General features: G+C 46.1%; 1 protein-coding gene across 10 annotated transcripts in view; it reads right to left on the bottom strand.

Annotated features, from left to right (window-relative positions):
* FBRSL1 (fibrosin like 1) overlaps positions 1 to 21,411 on the bottom strand; it is a 694,486-nt gene that overhangs the window by 358,010 nt on the left and 315,065 nt on the right. For all 10 annotated transcript variants that reach the window (XM_029619457.1, XM_029619447.1, XM_029619455.1 and 7 more), the window contains exon 4: positions 12,012 to 12,047. In XM_029619457.1, coding sequence (XP_029475317.1) covers positions 12,012 to 12,047 — 36 coding nt within the window. The remainder of the gene's footprint in view (positions 1 to 12,011; positions 12,048 to 21,411) is intronic.

Genomic DNA, 21,411 nt, shown 5'->3' with positions numbered 1-21,411 from the left:
AGAATGCCTTATTGCCTGGGCCAATGGTTCAATTGCGAGATCAAAAAGAAGAGGGGGCATCCCTGCCTTGTCCTTCTCTCTGTTGCAAAAAGGAGCAGACAACACACCACCTGACTCCATCCTTGCCATTGGCGCATCATACAAGGCTCTCAGCCAGGGTATAAACCGCTCTGGCAGCCCAAAGTGCTGCACAACAAAAAAAAATAAGGCCAAGAAACCCAACCAAAAGCCTTATCCGCATCCATTGATATGACAGCTCTGGCGAGTGCTTTTTCAGAGGCTAAATTTATTTATTTATTTATTTGAAGCTTTTATATACCGAGGTTTAGCGCATGCCTTCACCCCGGTTTACATTGAAACGAAACAATGATACATAGAACAAGTAGTGAAACAAAAGTATATGCATATAACAGGTCATGGAGCAGGTTGTAACAGGAAATAACTAAAATAGTTTAAGCCAAATAACGAAAATGAATATAGAAACGAAAAACGAGGAAGGTATATACAAACTCATGCTCCAAATACAAGAAAGTATGAGTGGGAAATGAAGGAAAGAAGGGGGGGGAATGGGTGGGAGGTAGGGGTCGGGGGGATAGAGGGGGAGGCAGTGGGAGGAGGAAGGGGTAAATATCTGCGGAAAAGAGAAGAGGGGAGAAGGAGGTGGAGGCTTAAGGCATCACAATTGTAATTTGCTTAAATCATCATTGAAAGTCTGGCTGAAGATCCAGGTTTTCAGTTCTTTTTTGAATGATTTATTATCGATGATATTGGTGAGGTAGCATGGTAGGGCATTCTAGAGTTTTGGCATTATGAACACATTAAATAACCACCTGGTATTATTAACCGAAGACAGTCCCTTTATGAACCCTGTCTGGTCAATATGTACCAAACGGGCATTACCTCCTCTAACTGAGACTGCAACACTTTTGCTAAGATCTTCATATCCATGTTGATAAGGGAAATAGGCCTGTAAGAGGCACAATCCAGAGGATCCTTGGCAGGTTTAGGAATAAGCACCTTCTTCACCTCTGTAAGAGTACCTACTCTAGCTCCCGGCGTGTGCAGGTAATTAAACAATGAAACGTTGAGGGGCCAACTGTTCCAAAAATACCTTAGAGTACTCTAAGAGGAAACCATCTGGACCCAGACTCTCCCCCCCAGCCAGGGCTTTGATTGCTCTTGTCACTTCATCTAAAGATATCTCATCTGAGAACCTCTGTGCCTCGTCCCCCTCTAATTTAGGAAGCCCCAAAAATCTAAAAAAGGCCTTAACCTGCTCCTCATAAGAACATGCCATACTGGGTCAGACAAGGGTCCATCAAGCCCAGCATCCTGTTTCCAACAGTGGCCAATCCAGGCTATAAGTACCTGACAAGTACCCAAAAACTAAGTCAATCCCATGTTACTGATGCTAGTAATAGCAGTGGCTAGTTTCTAAGTCAACTTTTTTAAACCAGCTACACTAACCGCACTAACCACATCCTCAGGCAACAAATTCCAGAGCTTAATTGTGTGTTGAGTGAAAAAGAACTTTCTCCGATTAGTTTTAAATGTGCCACATGCTAACTTCATGGAGTGCCCCTTAGTCCCTTCTATTATCCGAAAGAGTAAATAACCGATTTACATCTACCCGTTCTAGACCTCTCATGATTTTAAATACCTCATCTGGAACTGGCTGAGCTTTATAAAACCGGGCAAAGTGGGCAGCAATCTACTAATATCAGATAGTAATTGTTTAACACCCCCCCTTCTCATCCCGTACACCAAATATAACTGAACCCTCTCTTCTGGCCCGAGTCATTGTAGCCATCAATGAACCAGCTCCCCCCCCCCCCATTCATAGTATTTTTGCTTTGAAAAACACATGGCTTTTTCAATGTTATAATTGTCCCTTGCCACGCAAAGTTTCCTAAGAACCCTCGCTGAACAATTTGACTTTTGTTTATTCCCTAAATAAACAATTTGCTTTTCTATCTCATTTTGCTGAGCCTTCCTCTGCCTATTTTTTATAGCTACATGCCCTCTGACGGCCGCCTTCAAAGTTTCCCACCATTTCATCATAATCCGTGGAGGGATTATGGACGTGGAAATCAGCTGTAGCCTCCGCTATTTTTCCCCCCCCTTAATTCCTTCTGGCCCAACAAAGATCCATTCAATCTGCACGCTCACCCCTCCGCCTAGACCAAAACGCACCATCACCGTGTGATGGCCCGATATGGTACTTGCTAAAATATCCGCACCTATCACCACTGCCGCCATTCCTCTGTTACATACAAAACAGTCTATCCGATTATAAGTCTGGTGTCTGGGAGAAAAATGTGTGTGTGATTGCGACCGGTTAGGGCTCCTAGCGCTCCACACATCCAAGCGGGTCATAAAGCTGCATTAAAAGGGCACCAAATTTTGAAGATGCCAAATAAATACCCTGACCAAAGCGCGACCTGCTCCTGCCTGCCTAAGGCGGCTCCATCCCTCCCCCCCCCCCAAAATCACTCTCCATTCCTGCCCACGGGCACCAGAAATCAGGCCTTGCTCTTTCCCCACTCCGACCTCCTGCTGCGATAGGGTGGCACATTTCTCCCAGCACAACCTGGGAACCAGTAAGGGCGGCAGCACTTCCACGCTGTGGATTTATTCATGAGGAAACCTTATGGATTTTAACACAAAGTGTCACAGATGAGGGATGCTGCTGCTGCTGCCGCTACGGTCTGCGGCAGAAAACGTGGGCGCAATTTTCAGAACGTCGGCACGTGGCAACGAAGTCCACGGGCATTGTTCCCAGCTGACTTAGTACTGGTTTTCAGAGGGAGAGTGCGCAAGCAGGATGCCCGAGAGAAAAGTCCTGGCAGAGACTTCTACTCACTTTTTCCCTTCCAAACAGTGCACGGCTGCTCTATTCCCTACCCCCTAGGAACATCTCCAGTCAATGGGAGTGAAAGGAGGCTCATCCTTTTGCTCACAGGGAGGGTGGGCAATGTTCAAACAGCCCCTTTCCCTGGGCAGTCACTGGCCCTCTCTGGGAGGGTAATTTTTATACCTGCCTGCACTGGGGCAACAGACTTTATGCAAAAGGGAAAGGGCACAGCTACAGGCACGCTCTTCCACCTGCTGACTTGTGCAGAAATTATTCATGCGTCCTGTTCCAAACATTCCATGCATGCAACGCCTTCTCTAAAAAAATATTAAAAAGTGTGCAAATGCAAGCCAACGCCAGCCTGGGAAACACCTCCTCTGACTGTGGGTCAAAGAAATGTGCGGACTTCCCCCCTCCCCCCACCACGTACAGGGTGATTTTTGTAAAAGCCCATTTCCGCAAGTGAAGCACCATCTTACCCGGAGACGTGCTTTTGAGGATTACCCTCACCTATGAGCAGGAGGGCATCGTGCCTGCAGATCTGAGATGAGCTGGGTCTCGCGATGCTGGATTTCTACCTATATTCAAAAATCACAATCATTTCCTTCCCACAACAAGGCACAGGAGTTTAAAAAAACAAAAACAAAAAAAAACCAGCTGCAGCAACAGCTCATTGGTATATTTTAACACTAATCTTTCCTCCTGGAGTCTGAGATGGCGGCACTTCACTCGTCGGGTTCAGCGCTTGAGAAGGAAGCGATGCGTTTGTCACAAAGGTATCATTTCACAAAATACGGGCGGTGTTATACACCTTATTAATAGCTTGTTAAACTGCACTCAACATACGCCACTTTTTTTTCTTTTCATTCTCCCAATTTGCAGTTTTGCTAACACAGGGCTAAATCTTTTAAGTGTTAATAGGAAGCCTCACACAGCTGTCACATCTGGCTTGCTGCTCTATCTGATGCACGGCTTCATGCTGCACCTTGTGCTTTTCTTGGAGAGGTGAGCTGTGAGTGGAAAACGTGCCTGTGCTGTGGGACCAGGGGCAGAGGAGGAGGTCATGCCAAAAAGGAGCAGCCTTGGTGCAGCTTGGTTACGTAAGCTCCTGAGAGCGGCGCGCACAAAGATGTGGTCTGCTCCCGCCAGTTAGGGCAAGTCTGTCCAGCACTTTTGTAGCAGATGAGCGAGAAAAAAAAAAAAAAAGTCTCCCCAGTTCCCCACATAGTGGCCAGCCCGCTGACTCAGCGCCAGTGCTGTGGATTCTCCACCGAGGCTGTACGTGCTGCCAGGGTCATGCTTACAGCCCCCCGGGGGGGGGTGGTCATAGTCGTGTGCAATTGCAACACCCAGTGGTTGGATTTAGGGACCATGGTGTTCTGACTGCAAGGACTGAACTAAAGTAAGTTGTGATATAATATAGGGGAAAAGAAACTCTAGGCAGCAGAGAATGAAGGCTGGTTGTACCAGATCCCAAGCAGTGGTTCCAAAGGAACAGGAGAAAAGTGCCTGTCAATTTACAAAGAAGAAGAAAAAAAAAAATAAAACACATTTCAGTGACAACTTGGACTGAATCAGTCAATTCAACATATTCTGAGAGAATCCTACCTCAGCTCCGATTCCCAGTTCCCATCCAGCTTGTCATGTGACACCTTAACCATTGGAAGGGTTCTTCCGGTCCTCTCCGCCTGCTAGCCTAGGCAGTGTTCGGCCGCTCTGCCTCTTACCCCAACACTGAAATCTCCAGAGGCCTCCAAGAAAAACATGAACCATGCAAAGGAATTCACCAACTCGCCTCCCTCTCGGGACAGTGGGATCCAGTCCTGGTTCTGCCACACACTGCATCCTCAGATTTGTGGCTCTCAAGAAAAGTCATTGCCTGCACTTTCCTTCCAGTGGCAATTCCTTATTAAAATTGAAGCAGTCACCCTGGCCTGGGGGTAGGGCTGCCACGGAGAGGTCATAAGACACTCACATGTGCGCTCAACCTCCACTGCCACGGCACTTGCTAACAATTCTTTCTGACCTGTAATTTTTCTGAAGCTGGAGCGGGCAGCAGGCGGTCCAAAAATCTCCTAGCAGATTTGGGCTTTTGAGAGAAACATCCTCCAGAACGCAACTCTTCCCGACCACCCTTCTGCCAGCCCGTTCTCAGCTCACGCACTGGGTCTCATCATCCATCTTCACGATGCTTGGAGAATAGGGGAAAGAGCGAATTACGATTGTAAGTTGGCCTGTCCTCCCCTCAGCACAGCTAAATGTGACATCCCATGAGGCGAATGCTTTTAGCTGCATTCACGGGAGGCATTCCCAGGGAGGGGGAGATTGGAAAATGGCATGCACAGATTGTAATTTCACACGGCAAATCTACCTGCCCAAGATCCAAAGGAAAAGTACATATGGACTTCCTCTTTGAAATTTGAAAAGCACCCAGGGATGTCGTCCCAATGCAGACTGTCTGCAAACTGCCTCTTTTTATGACAATGGGAGACTCCATTAGCATTTTCCCCGTACCTCTGGCACCTGACCCAGTTGGGGATATTTTTCATGCCGTCACGCAGGTGTGCGTGTCAGTGCAGGCATGCAGAGACGATAACCACGCCAAGCAGCACGTCCACTGCCACTGCAAGCTGCTCAAACTAGGCCCTAGCAGGAAACGCTGCAAGACGGATAGGGTGGGTGGAGGGAAGCAGTGGCTGGGCTCTCTGCGAGGTCCATGTGAACGGGTTCCACCAGCTATCAGCCCACATCCTGAACAACGAGCTGTCCTGGAAGGGGAGCGAGCTGTAAGAATGCCACAGGCTGCAGCTCAACTACAGATTCCTCCTGCCACTTCAGAGCAGATACAGTACACGGATCAGAATGGCAAAATGAGATTTTGGCAACCTAGATCACTGGTTTTTAATCATTCCTTTTACGATTTGAACCTACTAAGTCCACGGACTGGAGACCAGAGGAGCTGTGATGCAAAGAGGAGGAAACCCATCAAAATAATCCAAGGTGCTCTCCCATCAGACAAGGCTCTCCAGCAACATTTGTGGCAATTGGAAACAAAAAGATTTTCCAGATAAAAATTGAATCGGTGTGTATATATGGTTTCTTCTTTCATTAAAAAGAAACCAAATAAATGTACTTTGTGTGTGTTCTGAACTTGATTCAAGCTCTGCGTCTAATTCCCTCCGGGGCCTCCATATCCCAAGGTCTCATTTGCTTTCTTTGCCTAAGACTTACATCTTGTTCTAGGCCAATATCATCCATGTGAGTCTGCAGTTTAACAACAGCTGTTGTGATGTTGTGCAAACGCACACGGATGAGATAAGTAAAGCCTCAACATCAGAGAGCTGTGCTCCCAAAGCCGGTGCCTCGGGCTGAGGGAAACCCAGTCAGTCTATTCAGCTCATTGATGGTCTACGGGGGCATGAGTGCAAATGTTGGGTACTTTCCATTCTTAACTGAAAAAACGGAAGTAGTTTCTGCCAAGAAAATCAGGCACAGTGGGTGGAGCAACGAGTGATGGGATGTGACTGGCGCGAAGGGGTGGCACAGCAGTTACGAGCAGTGGGGCTGAGAATCAGGAAGGGCAAGGGTCAGATCTCGCTTCTCCTTGTGACTTTGGGCCGATCATGTCCCCCCTCAGTTACCTCAAGCCCTCTGGGGCAGGGACCTACCCTACTGTACCCGATTGTAATTCCCCCTGAACACGGGGATGCTTCGAATACTACACTGCCTTCCTGCAGCCGAAAGAACAGTGTGCTCTCTAGACTGGACACTAAGGGGTAGAGGCTCTAAAATGAAACAAGGTCTTTACCGCGTTGGGTATTAACCATCAATCGTGCCTCTTAAGGTGTGATAAATGGGATGGTTGCAGCCTCGATGACTTATCTCAGCTGGCTGGGGCATGAAAATGACGGATAATGAGATGATCAGACATTCCACCAGTGTGCATTAAAAAGTGCGATGACTGGCACTGTAGTGATTAGGGGATATTGAAGTTGGGGGGAAAGCTCTACATCTAGAAGGTGGCGTTAAGTGCTGATCACATGAGGAAGATGAGCCCACACTTGACAGGACGACTTGTTTCACGACCGTGGAGTCTCCTATTCAGGACCGTTGGAAGGGGTAAGCGAGATGGGCAACTGCTCAGGGTACCAGACTGGGGGGAGACAGCCATGCTGCCAGTGCAGCAGCAACAGCCATCAGAGGAGCCCCTCGCACCCTCCCCAGTCGGGAAATCAGAGGGGGTACCTTCCTCTCATCGACCGCCCGGGGAGTGGTTTAGCCCAGCAACAGTCCTGCTCTTACTTTTCTCTGGCTGCAGCAACAGAGGCAAAGGGAGGAAAAGAGAAGCCAGGAACAACAAGGGAAACAGAAACCGAGGCTTAACAAGCCCCACTGCAGAGGAGATCAGGCAGCCAGCACAGAGCCTGCATGCTCTGCTCCAGGACCATTCAACTGGGCACTTCAGTTAGTGAGTGGGGGGGGGGGGGGGGGGGGGGGACGGACCAGAAGTCATGACTTCTTGTTGGAAAGCCAAAACATGACTAATGAAGTTCCTAATGTTAAACCAATTTATGGGGTTGAGGAGGGATGTCTATTCATTTTGGGGCACCCAGACTGCAAGAACAATTGGCTAATGTATGACCTTCCACATTCATGTCTTCTATTATTTATTTAAAAATATTTCAAGCCCCTGCTATCTTAAATCCTAGGCACAACATGAATGTAAAAGAGGATCAAAGAAATTAATTCTACATTGCGTACAAGAGGTCAGGTGTAAAAAAGCAGGTACAGGGTGCAATCAGCTGATGGTACAATCATCACAGTCCACTGTAGGGAACCATTGCTACAGAAAAGAAGACAAAGACATTTTGAAGGAGAGAAGTGGCAATGCTATAAAAACACCATGTAATATTTTTCTCCATCGTCTATTGGCCGGTTCTTTTTTTGCACACAGTGAGTGACTCACAAAAATGACTGCACTTTAGTACATCCATCCCTAAGGGCAGGGCCAGAGCTTCCACTAGGCAAACTAGGCAGTGACCTACAGTGCCAAAATCCCACCAGCATGAGGCCCAGAAGGGGTGATGTGCCACAGCCAATACCACCACAGAAGAAGAGAGTGCTGTGATGGAGCCACTGTCACTGGCAGGAGGGAGCGGTGTGCAATTCTAGTTGCTGCATCTCAAAAAAATGATATAGCTGAACTAGAAAAGGTACAGAGAAGGGCGACCACAATGATAAAAGGAATGAAACAGCTTCCCTATGAGGAAAGGCTAGAGAGGTTACGGCTAATCAGCTTGGAGATGAAATGGCTGAGGAGGAATATGACAGAGGTCTATAAAATAATGAGTAGAATAGAATGGGTAAATTGAATTGGTTATTTACTCTTTCAAATAATACAAAAACTAGAGGACTCTCAAAGTTAGTAAATAGCACATTTAAAACAAATTGGAAAAAAGTATTTTTCAATCCACCACAAGTAAGCTGTGGAATTCACTGCCGGAGGATGTGGTAAGGGCAGCCTGCATTGCGGGTTTAAAAAAAAGGTTTGGACAAGTTCTTGGAGGAAAGTCCATAAACTGTTAATAATCAGACTTAGGAATAGCCACGTGTTAGTAGTATAGGATCTGTCTACTGTTTGAGATTCTGCCAGGTTTGTCTAGGGCACCAAATACTCTTCCATCAGCCCTGCCTAAGCATCTCCAAGGGAGAACTTGGCTTGGTCCTCCCTAATACATAGAGTCCTTCTCTGTGCCAAGGAGAAGAAAGTGAATCAGAACTTTCCTTTTCAGATTGCAAGAATAAAGGAATCAATCCTAAGCTCATGTCACCAAGACTTAAACAATTTAAAAATTGTATAGAAATGATAATCATAAGGAGGGTAATTTTCAAAGGGACTTCTGTTTATAAAACAGTGTTTTGCACGCAGAAATGGTCTTTTACAAAACTGCCTGCCTGATTTGCAGGTAAACTTTGCAAGTATGTTCTGGATAAGTATAAATACACCCAGACCGCATTCAATTTTGGTAGGTCACGCTGGTGACTGGGGCACCCACTCATCGGACACCGCCTGGTAAAGGACACAGAACGTATGCATGTACGTTTATCCAGACTGATCGGAGGTGGTGTTTGGCTTTTCAAAAGCATAAGCTTTAAATTTCAAGAAAAGAGCACAGGTGCAAACTTACACAGGAAGATGTGGTGGAAGAATTTTCAAGTTTGCTTAGAAGATTTGTGTACTACATGCTTGAAATGTGCAGGATAACATGTGCACAATATATTACAAAATTACCCCCTAACTAGTCAAAAACCGTTTTACAATGCTTTCTTCTGATGTATGCAAATCTATTTCATGCATATTCATTAGGGATTGCCTGGAAACCCATCTGGTATGTGGCCCTGGAGGACTGGAGGTTTCCCCACCTCTGGTGTAACACAACTGCCATGAAAGGGCACGGACTCTGCAGAAGGGTTTCTTTAAGATGAAGATACATCCAGTCAAATTCATCCATCTTGCTGGGATCCTAATGCCCCAGCACAATGCTTCTCCTCCCGTCCGTCCCCTCCCCTCCCCAGCCCACCAATCCTGTCACTATGCACATTAACCACTGGTCTGGATTGCTCCCCCGGGGGAACAGACCTTCATTCATTATTGAGAGCAGGCTTAGGTAATCTTTGCAAACAGAACAGTACACATTCTAGCCCTTCCTGCTCTCTGCCATTTAAGCTATAAATTATCAAACACATTGATTTCTGGGCCTCCACAGGGGAAACCCCCCCCCCCCCCCCCCCCCCCAGAGTGGATTGGCTGGTTCTGGCAGCAGCTTGGCTGGTGGCACCACACCTAGGAGTTTGCAGCAGTGCAGTGCCATGCAGACGCTCAACAGATTTACCTCCCGAGTGCAACGCTCCTCATTTATCACCCCACAGATAAATAGATGTCTCCATATAAATATTTATATAATCTGCATGTGAACACCTTCTCCACTTTATGCTATGCATCCATAAATCCTGCTCCGTATGCAGGGTTCGGGGCAGCCAGTCACATGCTGACCCCCACAGTATGACCCTTAACCAGTTTGTTTTCATGAAATTTGTGCTTGAAGGCCGGGGAAAGGCAAGAGCTGGACAGCAGATGGAGGGTGTCAGGAGAGGGCGGGGAGGAGTGGAGGGGAGATCGCCAGCTTTTGAAGCTGCGGGGGGGGGGGGGGGGGGAGGAAGGACTGAGCTCAGCCTACAAATCATCCCAAGAGGGACATTTTACTTCTACAGGGTTCAACATAGAAACAGCTCCTTGTCATATCGTCATTTTCATTAACCTCCGGGCTGCTTATCTGCTGAACATGTGTTTTGGGGTGGGGAGGAGATGAATGGATAAAAAGACTTGCTGGCCTTTTACATGCAAAATGATGCACTGACATGATACGAGATACTTTTCCTGAATTATTTTTTATGTGACATAAATATAGATTGATAAGTCTTTTTTTTTTTTTTTAAACCTTGTCCTGTTACAACAGAAGATAAGACTGGAAGTATCACAGCTGTCACTGAGAAAGCCAGAGATTAACACAGAAGTGAGGATCCCGGCCAGAGACAACTTGCAGGCTGGGAGCTACGTCCCAGTATGGGTCCCATACCAGCCTAAATGGATCTGGCCTGGACTTTGCTTCATAAGCCGCAGACAGGCCACTTTTAGCCAAGCTATTACTCAGCTCTTTCTCACGCTTATCTTAAATGCAAAACTAATAAAACAGTTTTCATTTGTTTATTTTCCCCTTACTTTGTAAATTAATTACCCTTATTGAACCCTTTGGGAACAGGATGCTTTTGGAAAATGTTGCAGACTCCTTTATAAAAGTTTCCCCAGTTCTGTAAGGTTTAATTTATCTATATCTAGGGTGGGGGGGAGAAAGTGGACCGAAAACCAAAGCCAAAACCAGACAAGCAGTAACTACATTTCATTACAGCTGTTCTGGCTGCCGGCAGCTCAGAGTACTGCTGGATACCTTTCCACTCCACCATCAGGCTGGTGAGGTGCTGCCAGATTTGGCTTTCGGAACTGCCATTGCACGGGGCACTCACAGCCGAATTATCTATCACCGAAAGCCAAAAGGAGGCCACGTCCTCGGATGCTCAGACAAGACACATTTGCTCCCTCCTTGGCTTTCTCAACATTAGCTGCCCTGCCAACATTTAAATGCCAGCTTTTACTGTCTCCTCCTGTGTTAAGCCCAAAAGATAAGGCTAGTGTTGTGTCATTATAGAAAGTGGTACACATTCACATCACCGATTGCACACATCTGGCTGCTAAAAATACTGGCAGGAAGGGTTCACTTCCGTCTGCTAGGGTTTCACTTGTTTTCAGAGGTTTGGGCACTGCTCTGAGCACGGCCAGGTGGGTGTCGGGCTAAAGTCCTCCGACAGTGACGCCCGCACCAAAACTATTTAAAAAAAGAGCTCCAGGGGTTCACGTCGTCACTTTAAGAGGCGCTCACGTTTGCTAGAAGCAGAACGGCGCGTCTCAGGGCTCAAGAGGCGAAGACTTTCTGTAACCAGCTCGCAGCTAGAAAGGCCTCTTCTCACTCAGGAGCAGGAAGACGTTTGCCCTTTAGTTAATGGGCAAAGGTTGGGAGTGATGTATGTTTTCATGTGTATTTATGCCTCTCTCTTGCATTTAACTTAAAACCGTATTAATCTCCATTCCAGAATTCTTCATAGCCATGTACAACACAATTAAAACCAATGATTATATACAAATAAACACATAGCTTTCTCTTTGCAAGATTCCAATAATATTCATCCCATGACATTTTTTTCTCAGGCTGTAAAAATAAATAAACTGGGGGGAGGGGCATCTGAAGGGGATATTTGGCTCTGTCTGGCAAAGATGAACTCCTGTGCTTCCTTTTTTTTTTTCCTGCACCCCTGAACTTCGGAGGCTCAGGACCCAGGGTATAAGCGTTCCCCGCCCTGAGCTTCGGCGAGCTGCAGGGAAGAGACAGTCCTGAGCCGTCACTCGCCATCAGCTTCCTGCACTTTATCCCTTGCTTCTCTATTTGCCCTGCATCCACCAACAGGTAAGCCACCCTCTGCAAAACAACACCCCACCACAAGTGGAAAACGGAGAACTAAAAAAAAAAAGCAGGGAAAGACTTACCGAGTAGCCTCTTCCTGAAAACGACTGGGCAGAACTCTGTGGGAAGAGAAGACGCACCACAATCAGTCATGCAAGAAACAAAGGAAAAGGCAAGAAATACCGCAGGCCTTTTACTACTTTGGAAATTATTTATAGCTTTCCAAGCTTCCAGCTCTGGTAGGTGACATTAGCCGAAAAGCCAACGATGGCTGTACTACAGCAAGCCCCCCCGTCTGCGAGGTCCGCAGTGGTTCTCTGGCTGGGAGGGGGACGCGAGCACAAGGAGAGTTGTCACCGTCCCCAGATGGAGAAGGTGCTGGGAAGCGCTGCACTAACAGAGCCTGCAGCCAGCAGGTTGGATCTCATTTCAGGGATGCCTTCACCATCTCCTACCCAGCAGAGCTCTCAAAGTCTAATAATTAGCTGCAGGTTTGTTTACTTCTAGTGCCCTAGTACCAAGTCATTAGAAAGGTAAAAGCAAACGACGCAAGCAACTGCATGTAAACAAGCTGTTTTCTTCCAGTCGTGTGCAACTCACTCAGGAACCTGCGCTGTCGGACACTGCTTACATCACAGGCAGCAGACACTGCGTGTTGCCCCCTCTTTCTAGAGGTCATGTTTACGGGAAGTGGCCAATGAGCATGGGAGGGCAGATGTTTTGGACAGCGGCTTTGCTGGTTTTGGGAGCCGTGTAGATTGGAAAACTTGGTAAGGATACATTGAAGGGTGCCTTGGAAGTGTTGCTCTTGCAAGAATCACAGAGGAAATGCGGCCTGAAATGGCCTCCCAGTGGAGGTGGTGGAGGCAAGGCAGTACTTTTAAAAACATCTGGGGAATGCTTGGGACTGACACGGAGGACAGCGGTGGGAAAGGATATGAAAGTTCAGGCAGACAGCATGAGGCTGGGGAGCTGGTGTTGGGTTGAGGATGGGAATTTATTATTTATGCTTTATCTACCACAAGTGCATGAATCACAAATGGGGCAGACTGGAAGGGCCAATTTTTGTCTTTTTTCTGCCCTCATTGACTATTGTTAACTCTTCGGCATCAACAAACTTTTTGATATCAGGAGACTCCGAGGCACTGAGAACCATGAAGGGCAGGGAGAAGAAAGGACAAAATCCGTGCCTGGCCAGAAACAGGCAAGGAAAGGTCTCCTAGAATAGGAGATTCTGGAGAATTATGCCTATAGCACTCACTGGCATGCAGAGATTGTTTTGACCTCATCTGATCTACCAATCATTTGGTTTTAGAGATCACAGAATACAGTCTGCTCAGAATGCTGATAACATTTACAAATAACTACAGAGATTTTGTATATGCATTCAGTTAGCTCCAAAATATACCAACAAACTCTGCAGCTCAGAAGGCCTGTGAAGGGAAACTGGGCTTGTGATGAGAGCTAGAGCATGAGCATGAGCTGAGGGACGCTTGGCCAAGGCCTCTCTCTGTGAACCAGCCCTATTCCGTTTAGTCTGTAGACCCCTACCTGCTCTCCCCTCCTGTTTTGGGAAGCTGTCATGCAATGTATATACAGGAAGACCTATATTGGCCTTTCCATGCCTGTGCGTATCTTTCTTTTATTGTGTTCTGAAGGAGGTGGAAAGTCTATTTCCCTTTAAGCTCAATCAAAATCTCTACTAGCCCTGCTCAAAGGAGAGCTTGTGGGTTCTGTCCATGGCTAGCTGGCTTGTTATAACCCCAGTTTAGCCTTCCTGTAGCCTCTTTGAATTTCTGATCTCATGTGCACTCTTCTTCAAAATAAGCTGAATAAATAATTCCACGGATCTGAACATTTAGCAGATTGTTCATTGAACATTTGTTTCAAGGAATATCCTTTGTTCCCCCCACCACACCTAACATAAAAAAAAAAAAATCTGAAGCAAATCAGATGTTAGATGCACTTCATGTTTTCAGAAAATCAGAAGTGGATTTTTTTTTTTTTCAGATCTCTTTCCAATTCCAACCCAGATCAACTAAGGAAAAGCCAGGTGAATCCCCCCAGCATATCTGAATGAAATAAAAAAAATTCCATTGATCCAGGTTGAAATCTCTTTGGTCCAAGTTTGACTACAAATTGCTTGCACCCCCCCCCCCCCCACTCCCCCTCCCCCAGGAGGATTTCTATACCTTGTGTCATGTACAAGCAGGGCTGCCCTTAGGAGGCTGCCAGGGCCAGATTTAACCCTAGGGCAGCAAATTCTGAAGCTGGCAAAAAGCTGCTCTCTGATTTCTGGGGATGAAACCACTCACCCTCGGTCCTCTGCCTATGGGTGCCAGAATTTTAAATACAACCCTGGAGGGCACAGAGCCCGGGGTGAGTCAACCACAGTGAGGACCTGGAAAGCTGATGCACATGGCAGGAAATTGTAGTGTTGAGAATGGGGCTACCATGGTGATTTGGAGCATCCCTAAAGTGTGGGGGCCCCCTGGCAGCTGCCCATAATTTGCTCCCCCCCCCTAGGCGCCTCACAGGACAGCCCTAGTAGAGAGAATACATTTATTAGGATAATAAATGCTTAAAAATGCACACTCTCAGCTCCTCGGCTATTCACTGCCTGACAGCTATATGTGCGCATATATTTATGTGAAGTAGGGTTGAACTCTAGGGACCAATTAAGCTAATTCTAGTCCCCTTTGATCCCTCCAAAGATCCCACAGGACATATTGTATTGCCTTCTCTGGAAAAGCAGAGGTTGGTTCAGGCTACTCCCTCCCAACAGCTTCACACTCTTGGAAATGAATAGGGAAGTGGGAGCAGGTGACACAGACGCATTGGTTAATAATGAAAACGTTGCACGATTTACGACCCCGGTTCCACTGAAGGAAAAAGCAATTCTATTATATCCGAGCATTAGACTAAAATGCAAAACGTGAACTGGCCCAACCCGCATTGCTACGCCGTGAGCCGTTCCCCCCCCCCCCCCCGAGAAACAGCACCTGAAAAGTTTGTCCTTCTGCGGATGACACTAAGATCTGCAACAGAGCGGGCCATACCTGAACGAACAGAGAGAATGAGGAGCGATTTAAGAAAACTCAAAAAGCGGTCAAAGATTAAGCAGCTAGGGCTCGGTGACAAGCGGTGTAGTATCGTGCATTTGGGACGCAGTAATCCAAAGGAGCTGCATGCGATGGGGCAAAAGACTGATGTGCACGGTCCAAGAACAAGTCCTCAGGGTGGAAGTGTCTGATGATCCGAAGGTAGAAAATCAGTATGAGGTGGCAGTGGCTCAGGCCAGAGGAGAACTGACTGTTCATGCCACAGGGCAGTGCCCAAGGGCCCACAGCATTCTCCCCTAACTTCATATGGGTGGTTAAGAGCCAATGACCCTTCTTGCCTTGGGGGCATGGATTGCTGTCAGTCTGCCTCTGCCAGGGGGGGGGGGGGGGTGCTGTGCTGCACAGGGAGACATAACTAGCAGAAAAAAGGGAGGTGGAGATGCCCCTGTACAGGTCCTTGGTAAGGCCTCACCCACAGTACTGTGTTCAGTTCTGGAGATCATCACTCAAAAAGGATAGAGACAGGACGGAGGCAGTCCAGAGATACGCAACCAAAATGGTGTGGGATCTGCACCAGAGCAACTATGAAAACCTAAATATGTATACCCTGCAGGAGAGGAGGAACTGGGTAGTTAGGATACAGACTCTTAAATAGGTGAAAGGTATTAAGGATGCACAAAAAAAAAATCAAACTTTTTCCAATGGAAAAGAAACTGCAGAACTAGGGTCATGGTTTGAAACTTCAAAAGGGCTGCCTCAGGACCAATGCCAGGAAATACTTCTTCACGGACAGGGTGTTGGATGCCTGGAATACCCTCCCGGAAGAGGTGGTGGGGACAAGAATGGGATAAGAACTGGGGATCCTCAGTGGCCTGAGGATGGAAATGAAGAAATAAGGTTTTATTATTTATTTATTTACTTATTTAATATTACACTTTTTTGCAGCACTTCAAAGAGGATTATATTCAGGTACTGTAGGTTATTTCCCTATCCCCACAGGGTTTACAATCTAAACTTTTAACTGAGCTAACCCAGGGCGAAGTGACTTGCCCAAGGTCACAAGGAGCAGCAGTGGGATTTGAACACTGGCGTCCCCGATTTGTAGCCAACTGCTCTAACCACTAGGCTACTCCTTTAGTGCACGTCTGCATGGGAGTAACCTGCACAGAGCGGCAGTTACTACCCTTAGCAACTTGCTGGGCAGACTGGATGGACCATTTGGGTCTTTATCTGTCGCATTATTACCATGTAACAGTTACATATGTATAGTCTTTACTATTAACCTTATAAATATAAATATCAGCTCCACTCTAGTCTGGCATTTTCAAAACTTTGGTGCAAGGGATCTAAAGAGCATTCTCTGGAGGTAGAATCTCAGGCTCATTAGCACTGCCTTAAGAAGCACTTATTAGTGGTGCCCTGAAGGTGCTAACTCTGGGAGGCGTTAGTGGCCATAAAGAAACCCCCTGGGGCCTGGCAGCATACTCGACCTCCGCACTGCTACTTGTGCTCCCTCTTGGAGATGCTGTAACTTGAGGTGGAACCAAGATAACATGGTGGAGTGAGGATGTTCCATCCCTCAGGGCATGGTAGCACAGTTACTGCATTTGTGCACACGTGAGCTCCACTAAGCTAAGGAGCTTGCCCATGCACCCAAAAAACATATTCGGTGTTCCAACAGTTTTTCTTTTTTTTTAATTCTTTATTTAAACATCTTCAGGCATTAACACACGAATAACGAAGCACATATCATGTAAGGCACAATATCCAGCATCGTAAAAAGAACGTGTCGGTAAACCAAAAGTAAAACTCAATGCTTCATAAAGTAATACAGCTAATTTTCAAGATATTAGATTATAATATTGATAATAAGGCTTCCATATAACATTTTATTTAAAATGTTTGCTCTGTGGCTCGAATCTCAGCTGTCCTATCCTTAAACTATTGGTTTGGCTAAGTCAAAACATAGTTCCATAGCCCTCCTCAACTGCATATATGATGCCAGAGAGTAGGGACCCAGGTCATACTGCTCCTGCAACTGTTGAAAGGACATGAAAGTATCATCCTCATCTTAACACTGGCAAACAAAACACAACCCATTATCCCATCAAGCTTTAAAATCGAGGGAGAATGTGCAACCTGACAAAACAGGATTGCCATATATAGGAGCTAGAAGGGGGACAAATTCCCTCTCCCCACCTAACCATCTGAGCACCCTATCTCCATTCCCCAGTGTGTATGCAATTATTGGACTAGATCTAGAGATACGACGCACATGTGGCGAACAGGAAGGTAAGAAAGGAGGTACAGTAAGACTCAATACATCAACCTGTTTTTGATGTATTTATTGCACCCCTGTTTATTTGTAAACCAGCATGATGTGATCATTTCATGAATGCCGGTATATAAAAACCTTAAATAAAAATAAATAAATAAACCTGTTCCCGTTCGAGAGGCAGCCACATATGCGGTGGCTATATTGTGAATCCACACCTTTAAACAAGCCAACCTAGCTGCCCCAGAAGTATAATCTAAGATTAGGAAAAGCCAAACCACCCTGATTTTTTGGCAGCCACAAGCTACTAAGCCTGATCCGTGGCTGTTTATGCTACCAAATAAATTTAGACATGCTCCTATGGAGGTCTTCAAAGACACTAGCAGGTACGTTACAGCAACATGTTGAAAAACATAAAGGAGTTTGGGCAGAATATTCATTTTCAAAGATTAACGCGCCCAACCCAGGAGACTGAAAGGGACTTCCTGTCCCGCAGATCTTGTTTTATTTTACTAATCAACATACTGCAGTTTGTTCTGTAGAGGTCTTTGAGATCTTTGGGAATAAAAATGCCCAAATATTTAGAGCCATCCCCCACCACCTGAAAGACCGACAGACAGTTGGGAATAGCACATGAGAAACAACCCAAAGTAATTCAGACTTATTCAGATTTACTTTGTAACCTGACAACTCCCCATAGGAAGACAACACCTCCAACAGTCCTGGCCCTAAAGACTGAAAAATTGGTTAAATATATCAGCACATTATCAGTATATAATGAGATTTTGTGTTTTCGGCCTCCAAACCAAAAGCCATGACGACCAGGGTGCTGTTTTATAGCTGCCACCAAAGGTTCAATAGCTAAGTCAAAAAGCAATGGGGATAAAGGGCACACCCATGCCTTGTGCCACAACCAATACTAAAAAAAGGAGAAAGAGAGCCATTAATAACAATTCACATCCTGGGGTTCGAATACGTGGCTCTAATACACCCAATAAATCTGTCTGGGATATCTACATTCTTAAGTACTTCAAATAAAAAAGGCCAAGAAAGCCTATCAAAGGCCTTTTCCGCATCTAAAGAAACTATCAGACTGTTAATTCCCCTGTATTTGGTCAGATGCAAAATATTAAAAAGGCGCCTAGTGTTGGAAGTAGACAGCCTACCGTTAACAAATTCTGTCTGATCTCTATAGACAAGACTAGGCAGTACCTTTTCCAATCTCTATTGTAAAATTTTAGCAAAGATCTTGAACTCCATATTTAACAATGAGATAGGTCTATACGAACTATACTCCATAGTGGCTTTCCCAGGCTTGTGAATCAGAGAAATACTGGCGTCAACCAAACCACCAAGCCCCTGACCACTGTTACCTGCATCCAAGAATACAGATAAAAGAAAAGGTGACAACTCCTGAAAGTACATTTTAAAGAACTCAATAGGGAACCCATCTGGCCCTGGGCATTTACTGCCAGGAAGTGCCCCAACTGCTTCCTGCATCTCAAGCAAAGACACAGGCGCAGCCAGCAGCACCCTCTGCTCATCTGATATCTAAGGTGACTGCAATTTGGCAAGAAAACCCTTAATTTTATCTACATCAGACACACCATTGTCCATATAATATAGAATAATACTGCACAAACAGAGATTCAATCTTGGCTTGTTTGGTCGTGATAGTACCAGTAGGCATCCTAAGTTTCAAAATAAAGGACTTACCAGCTTTTTTCTTTACCAAACAAGCCAGTAAAGTACTAGGTCTATCCCCATGCTCGTAATATTTCAGTCTTGTATACTTTAAAGCCTTATAGATTCTCCAAACTTCCAGAGCCTTCAACTCCACCCTCTTCGCTTCCAACAATCGTAATGTTTTAACAGAACAAATGCACTTATGCAAAGTTTCCAGTCTCTTAATCTGAGAAGCAAAAGAGCCTGCTTTTTTCTTTTCCTTTTGCCGGTAGCTGGTGAAACTAATAAGTCTTCCTCTAAAAAAGGCCTTAAAGGCCTCCCAATGAAGAGCAGAAGCATACTCATCTGGGGGGTTATGCAAGTCATATTCCTCAATTGATTCTTTAAGCAAGATAGGAAAAGCTTTATCACCCAGCAGAGACGTGTTCAACCTCCAGAAGAGAACTTTGGGTTTTCCATGCTCCATGGACAAAGAAATCTACCCAGGAAAATGATCTGACAACTCACTCGCTAAAAAACTACTTTCAGGAAAATAAAGGACCATCGACAGGGAGCATAAAAAAAGTGTCCAGCCTACTATACATATTATGACAAGGTTAATAATACATTATAGTCTTTCTCTCCCGGGTGCAAAAATCTCCAAATATCCACCAGGTTAAATTCAGCCATAAACCCCTGTTACGGTATCGGGCCATGCCCCGGTTCCTCTACTCACCTCGGGGCAGGCCCGGCCCGCTGTTGCTCCGTTCCGGACGGCAGGGCCCGTCGGGGCCTCTCCCACGGCGCTCCCTCCTCGAGGGAGACGCCGCCGATCCGTTGTGGCTGGCCCCGCCCCTAGGCGTGCGCGCAAGAGCTCCAGAGTTAAAGGGGCCAGCGCGGGAACAGGCAGGACGGCCCTAGATGACGTCAGACGCTGCAGGGATAGTTAAACCCTGCAGTTAGGCCTGGGTCCTTGCCTTGCAACAAGGTTCACTCTCTTTGAGAGCTACTAGTTGCTACCTTCGTCTTCTGGCTATCGACCTGAACTTCTGACTACTGGCTTCTGACCTCGGCTCGTCCACAGCTTCTGATTCCGGCTTTGCTCCACTGGTTCCTGACTCCTGCTCTCGTCCAGGAGGCCCCTCCTAAGTCCAAGCGGCTCAGGTCCTCACAGGCTCCTTCTGGAGGGACCTCAGGCTTCCAGTGGTGAAGATCCCTCCGGTCTCCCGGCTTCGACATCCACAGTGGGCCTCCCCACGGTGAGTCTTCATCTGTCTCAGCTGGCTCAAGGGACCACGAATCCAACATCCCCTGAATACAGGTTGGACCTGCCAGCCCTGATTTAGGTAAAGAGGTCTTATCAATAGCCAAATAAGGGCACACATTTCAATCCCCACCCATACAAAGATGTTGATAGCCACAGGTATTAACAGTGTTCAGTAAAGTCCAAAGAACAGGGACTGATCAGCATTAGGACCACATACATTAACAAGCTTGAAGGTTATACCATACAAAGAACACCACAGGATGACAAAGCGCCCATCCCCATTCCCCAGAGTCCTCTCAACCTGCAAGGGCCAATTTTTATCAACTAGTATCAAACTCTCTACTTTTAGAGTTATAAGAAGCATAAAAATTTGACCAACCCACCCAACCTTCAACTTTTCATGTTCTTGATCAGTAACATGGGTTTCTTGGAGCAGGAAAATTTGCAGCTGATTTTTATGTGCCAACTGGAGGAGACGCTTCCTCTTAATTGGGGTCAAGATTCCCCGAACATTTAGAGACATAATATTGATTAGAGAAGCCTTCTAAGTGTAATCAATAATATAAAAGAAGAAAGCATGGAGACACAATTGCAAACATATATATGTCCCAAAGTAGAGAAGCACACACAACCCATAATAAAGAGAGAAAAGAAAAAGGATTATACAATGGAAGCCATATAAAAATCAGTGGCAAGCATAAAAAGGTTCCAAGCAAAATACACTCTCTCTGTATGTCATTTACTCTCAATCCATAAAACCCTTAAACACAAAGTGAACCAACCAACCAAACCATCCTATACAAACCACTATAAAACCCATCCCAATAGCTAAGCCCATCCCTAAACCTAAAAGCCATCACCCCCCTGCAGCCCACAAATGACAAGCCCGTCTCCCTTCAGGTGGATAATACAGGACCCAAGAGGCGGACATCTTCTGATCATGTGCTGCAGTACCCTGAGCATAACCATCCTAAGGTATCCTCCAGCCACCCCACCCAATAACCAAACTGTAAAAACCAAAACCTCACAGAAACCCCCCAGAGAAAAGGGTCCTCCAACCCCCCAAAAATCCACCCTAGCAGAGCCCGAGAGAAGTATGCATAGGTAAGTCCAGCACAGTAAGAAAAAGGAAAAGCAATTTGTAATACTCATTGGAACAACAAGAAATGAAAAACATGACCAAAAGAGACAGCACAATATCTTAGTCAGCATGA

Source organism: Rhinatrema bivittatum, chromosome 11 (genome assembly GCF_901001135.1).
Source record: "Rhinatrema bivittatum chromosome 11, aRhiBiv1.1, whole genome shotgun sequence".
NCBI lineage: Eukaryota > Metazoa > Chordata > Amphibia > Gymnophiona > Rhinatrematidae > Rhinatrema > Rhinatrema bivittatum.
This window is presented reverse-complemented; position numbering and strand designations above follow the sequence as displayed.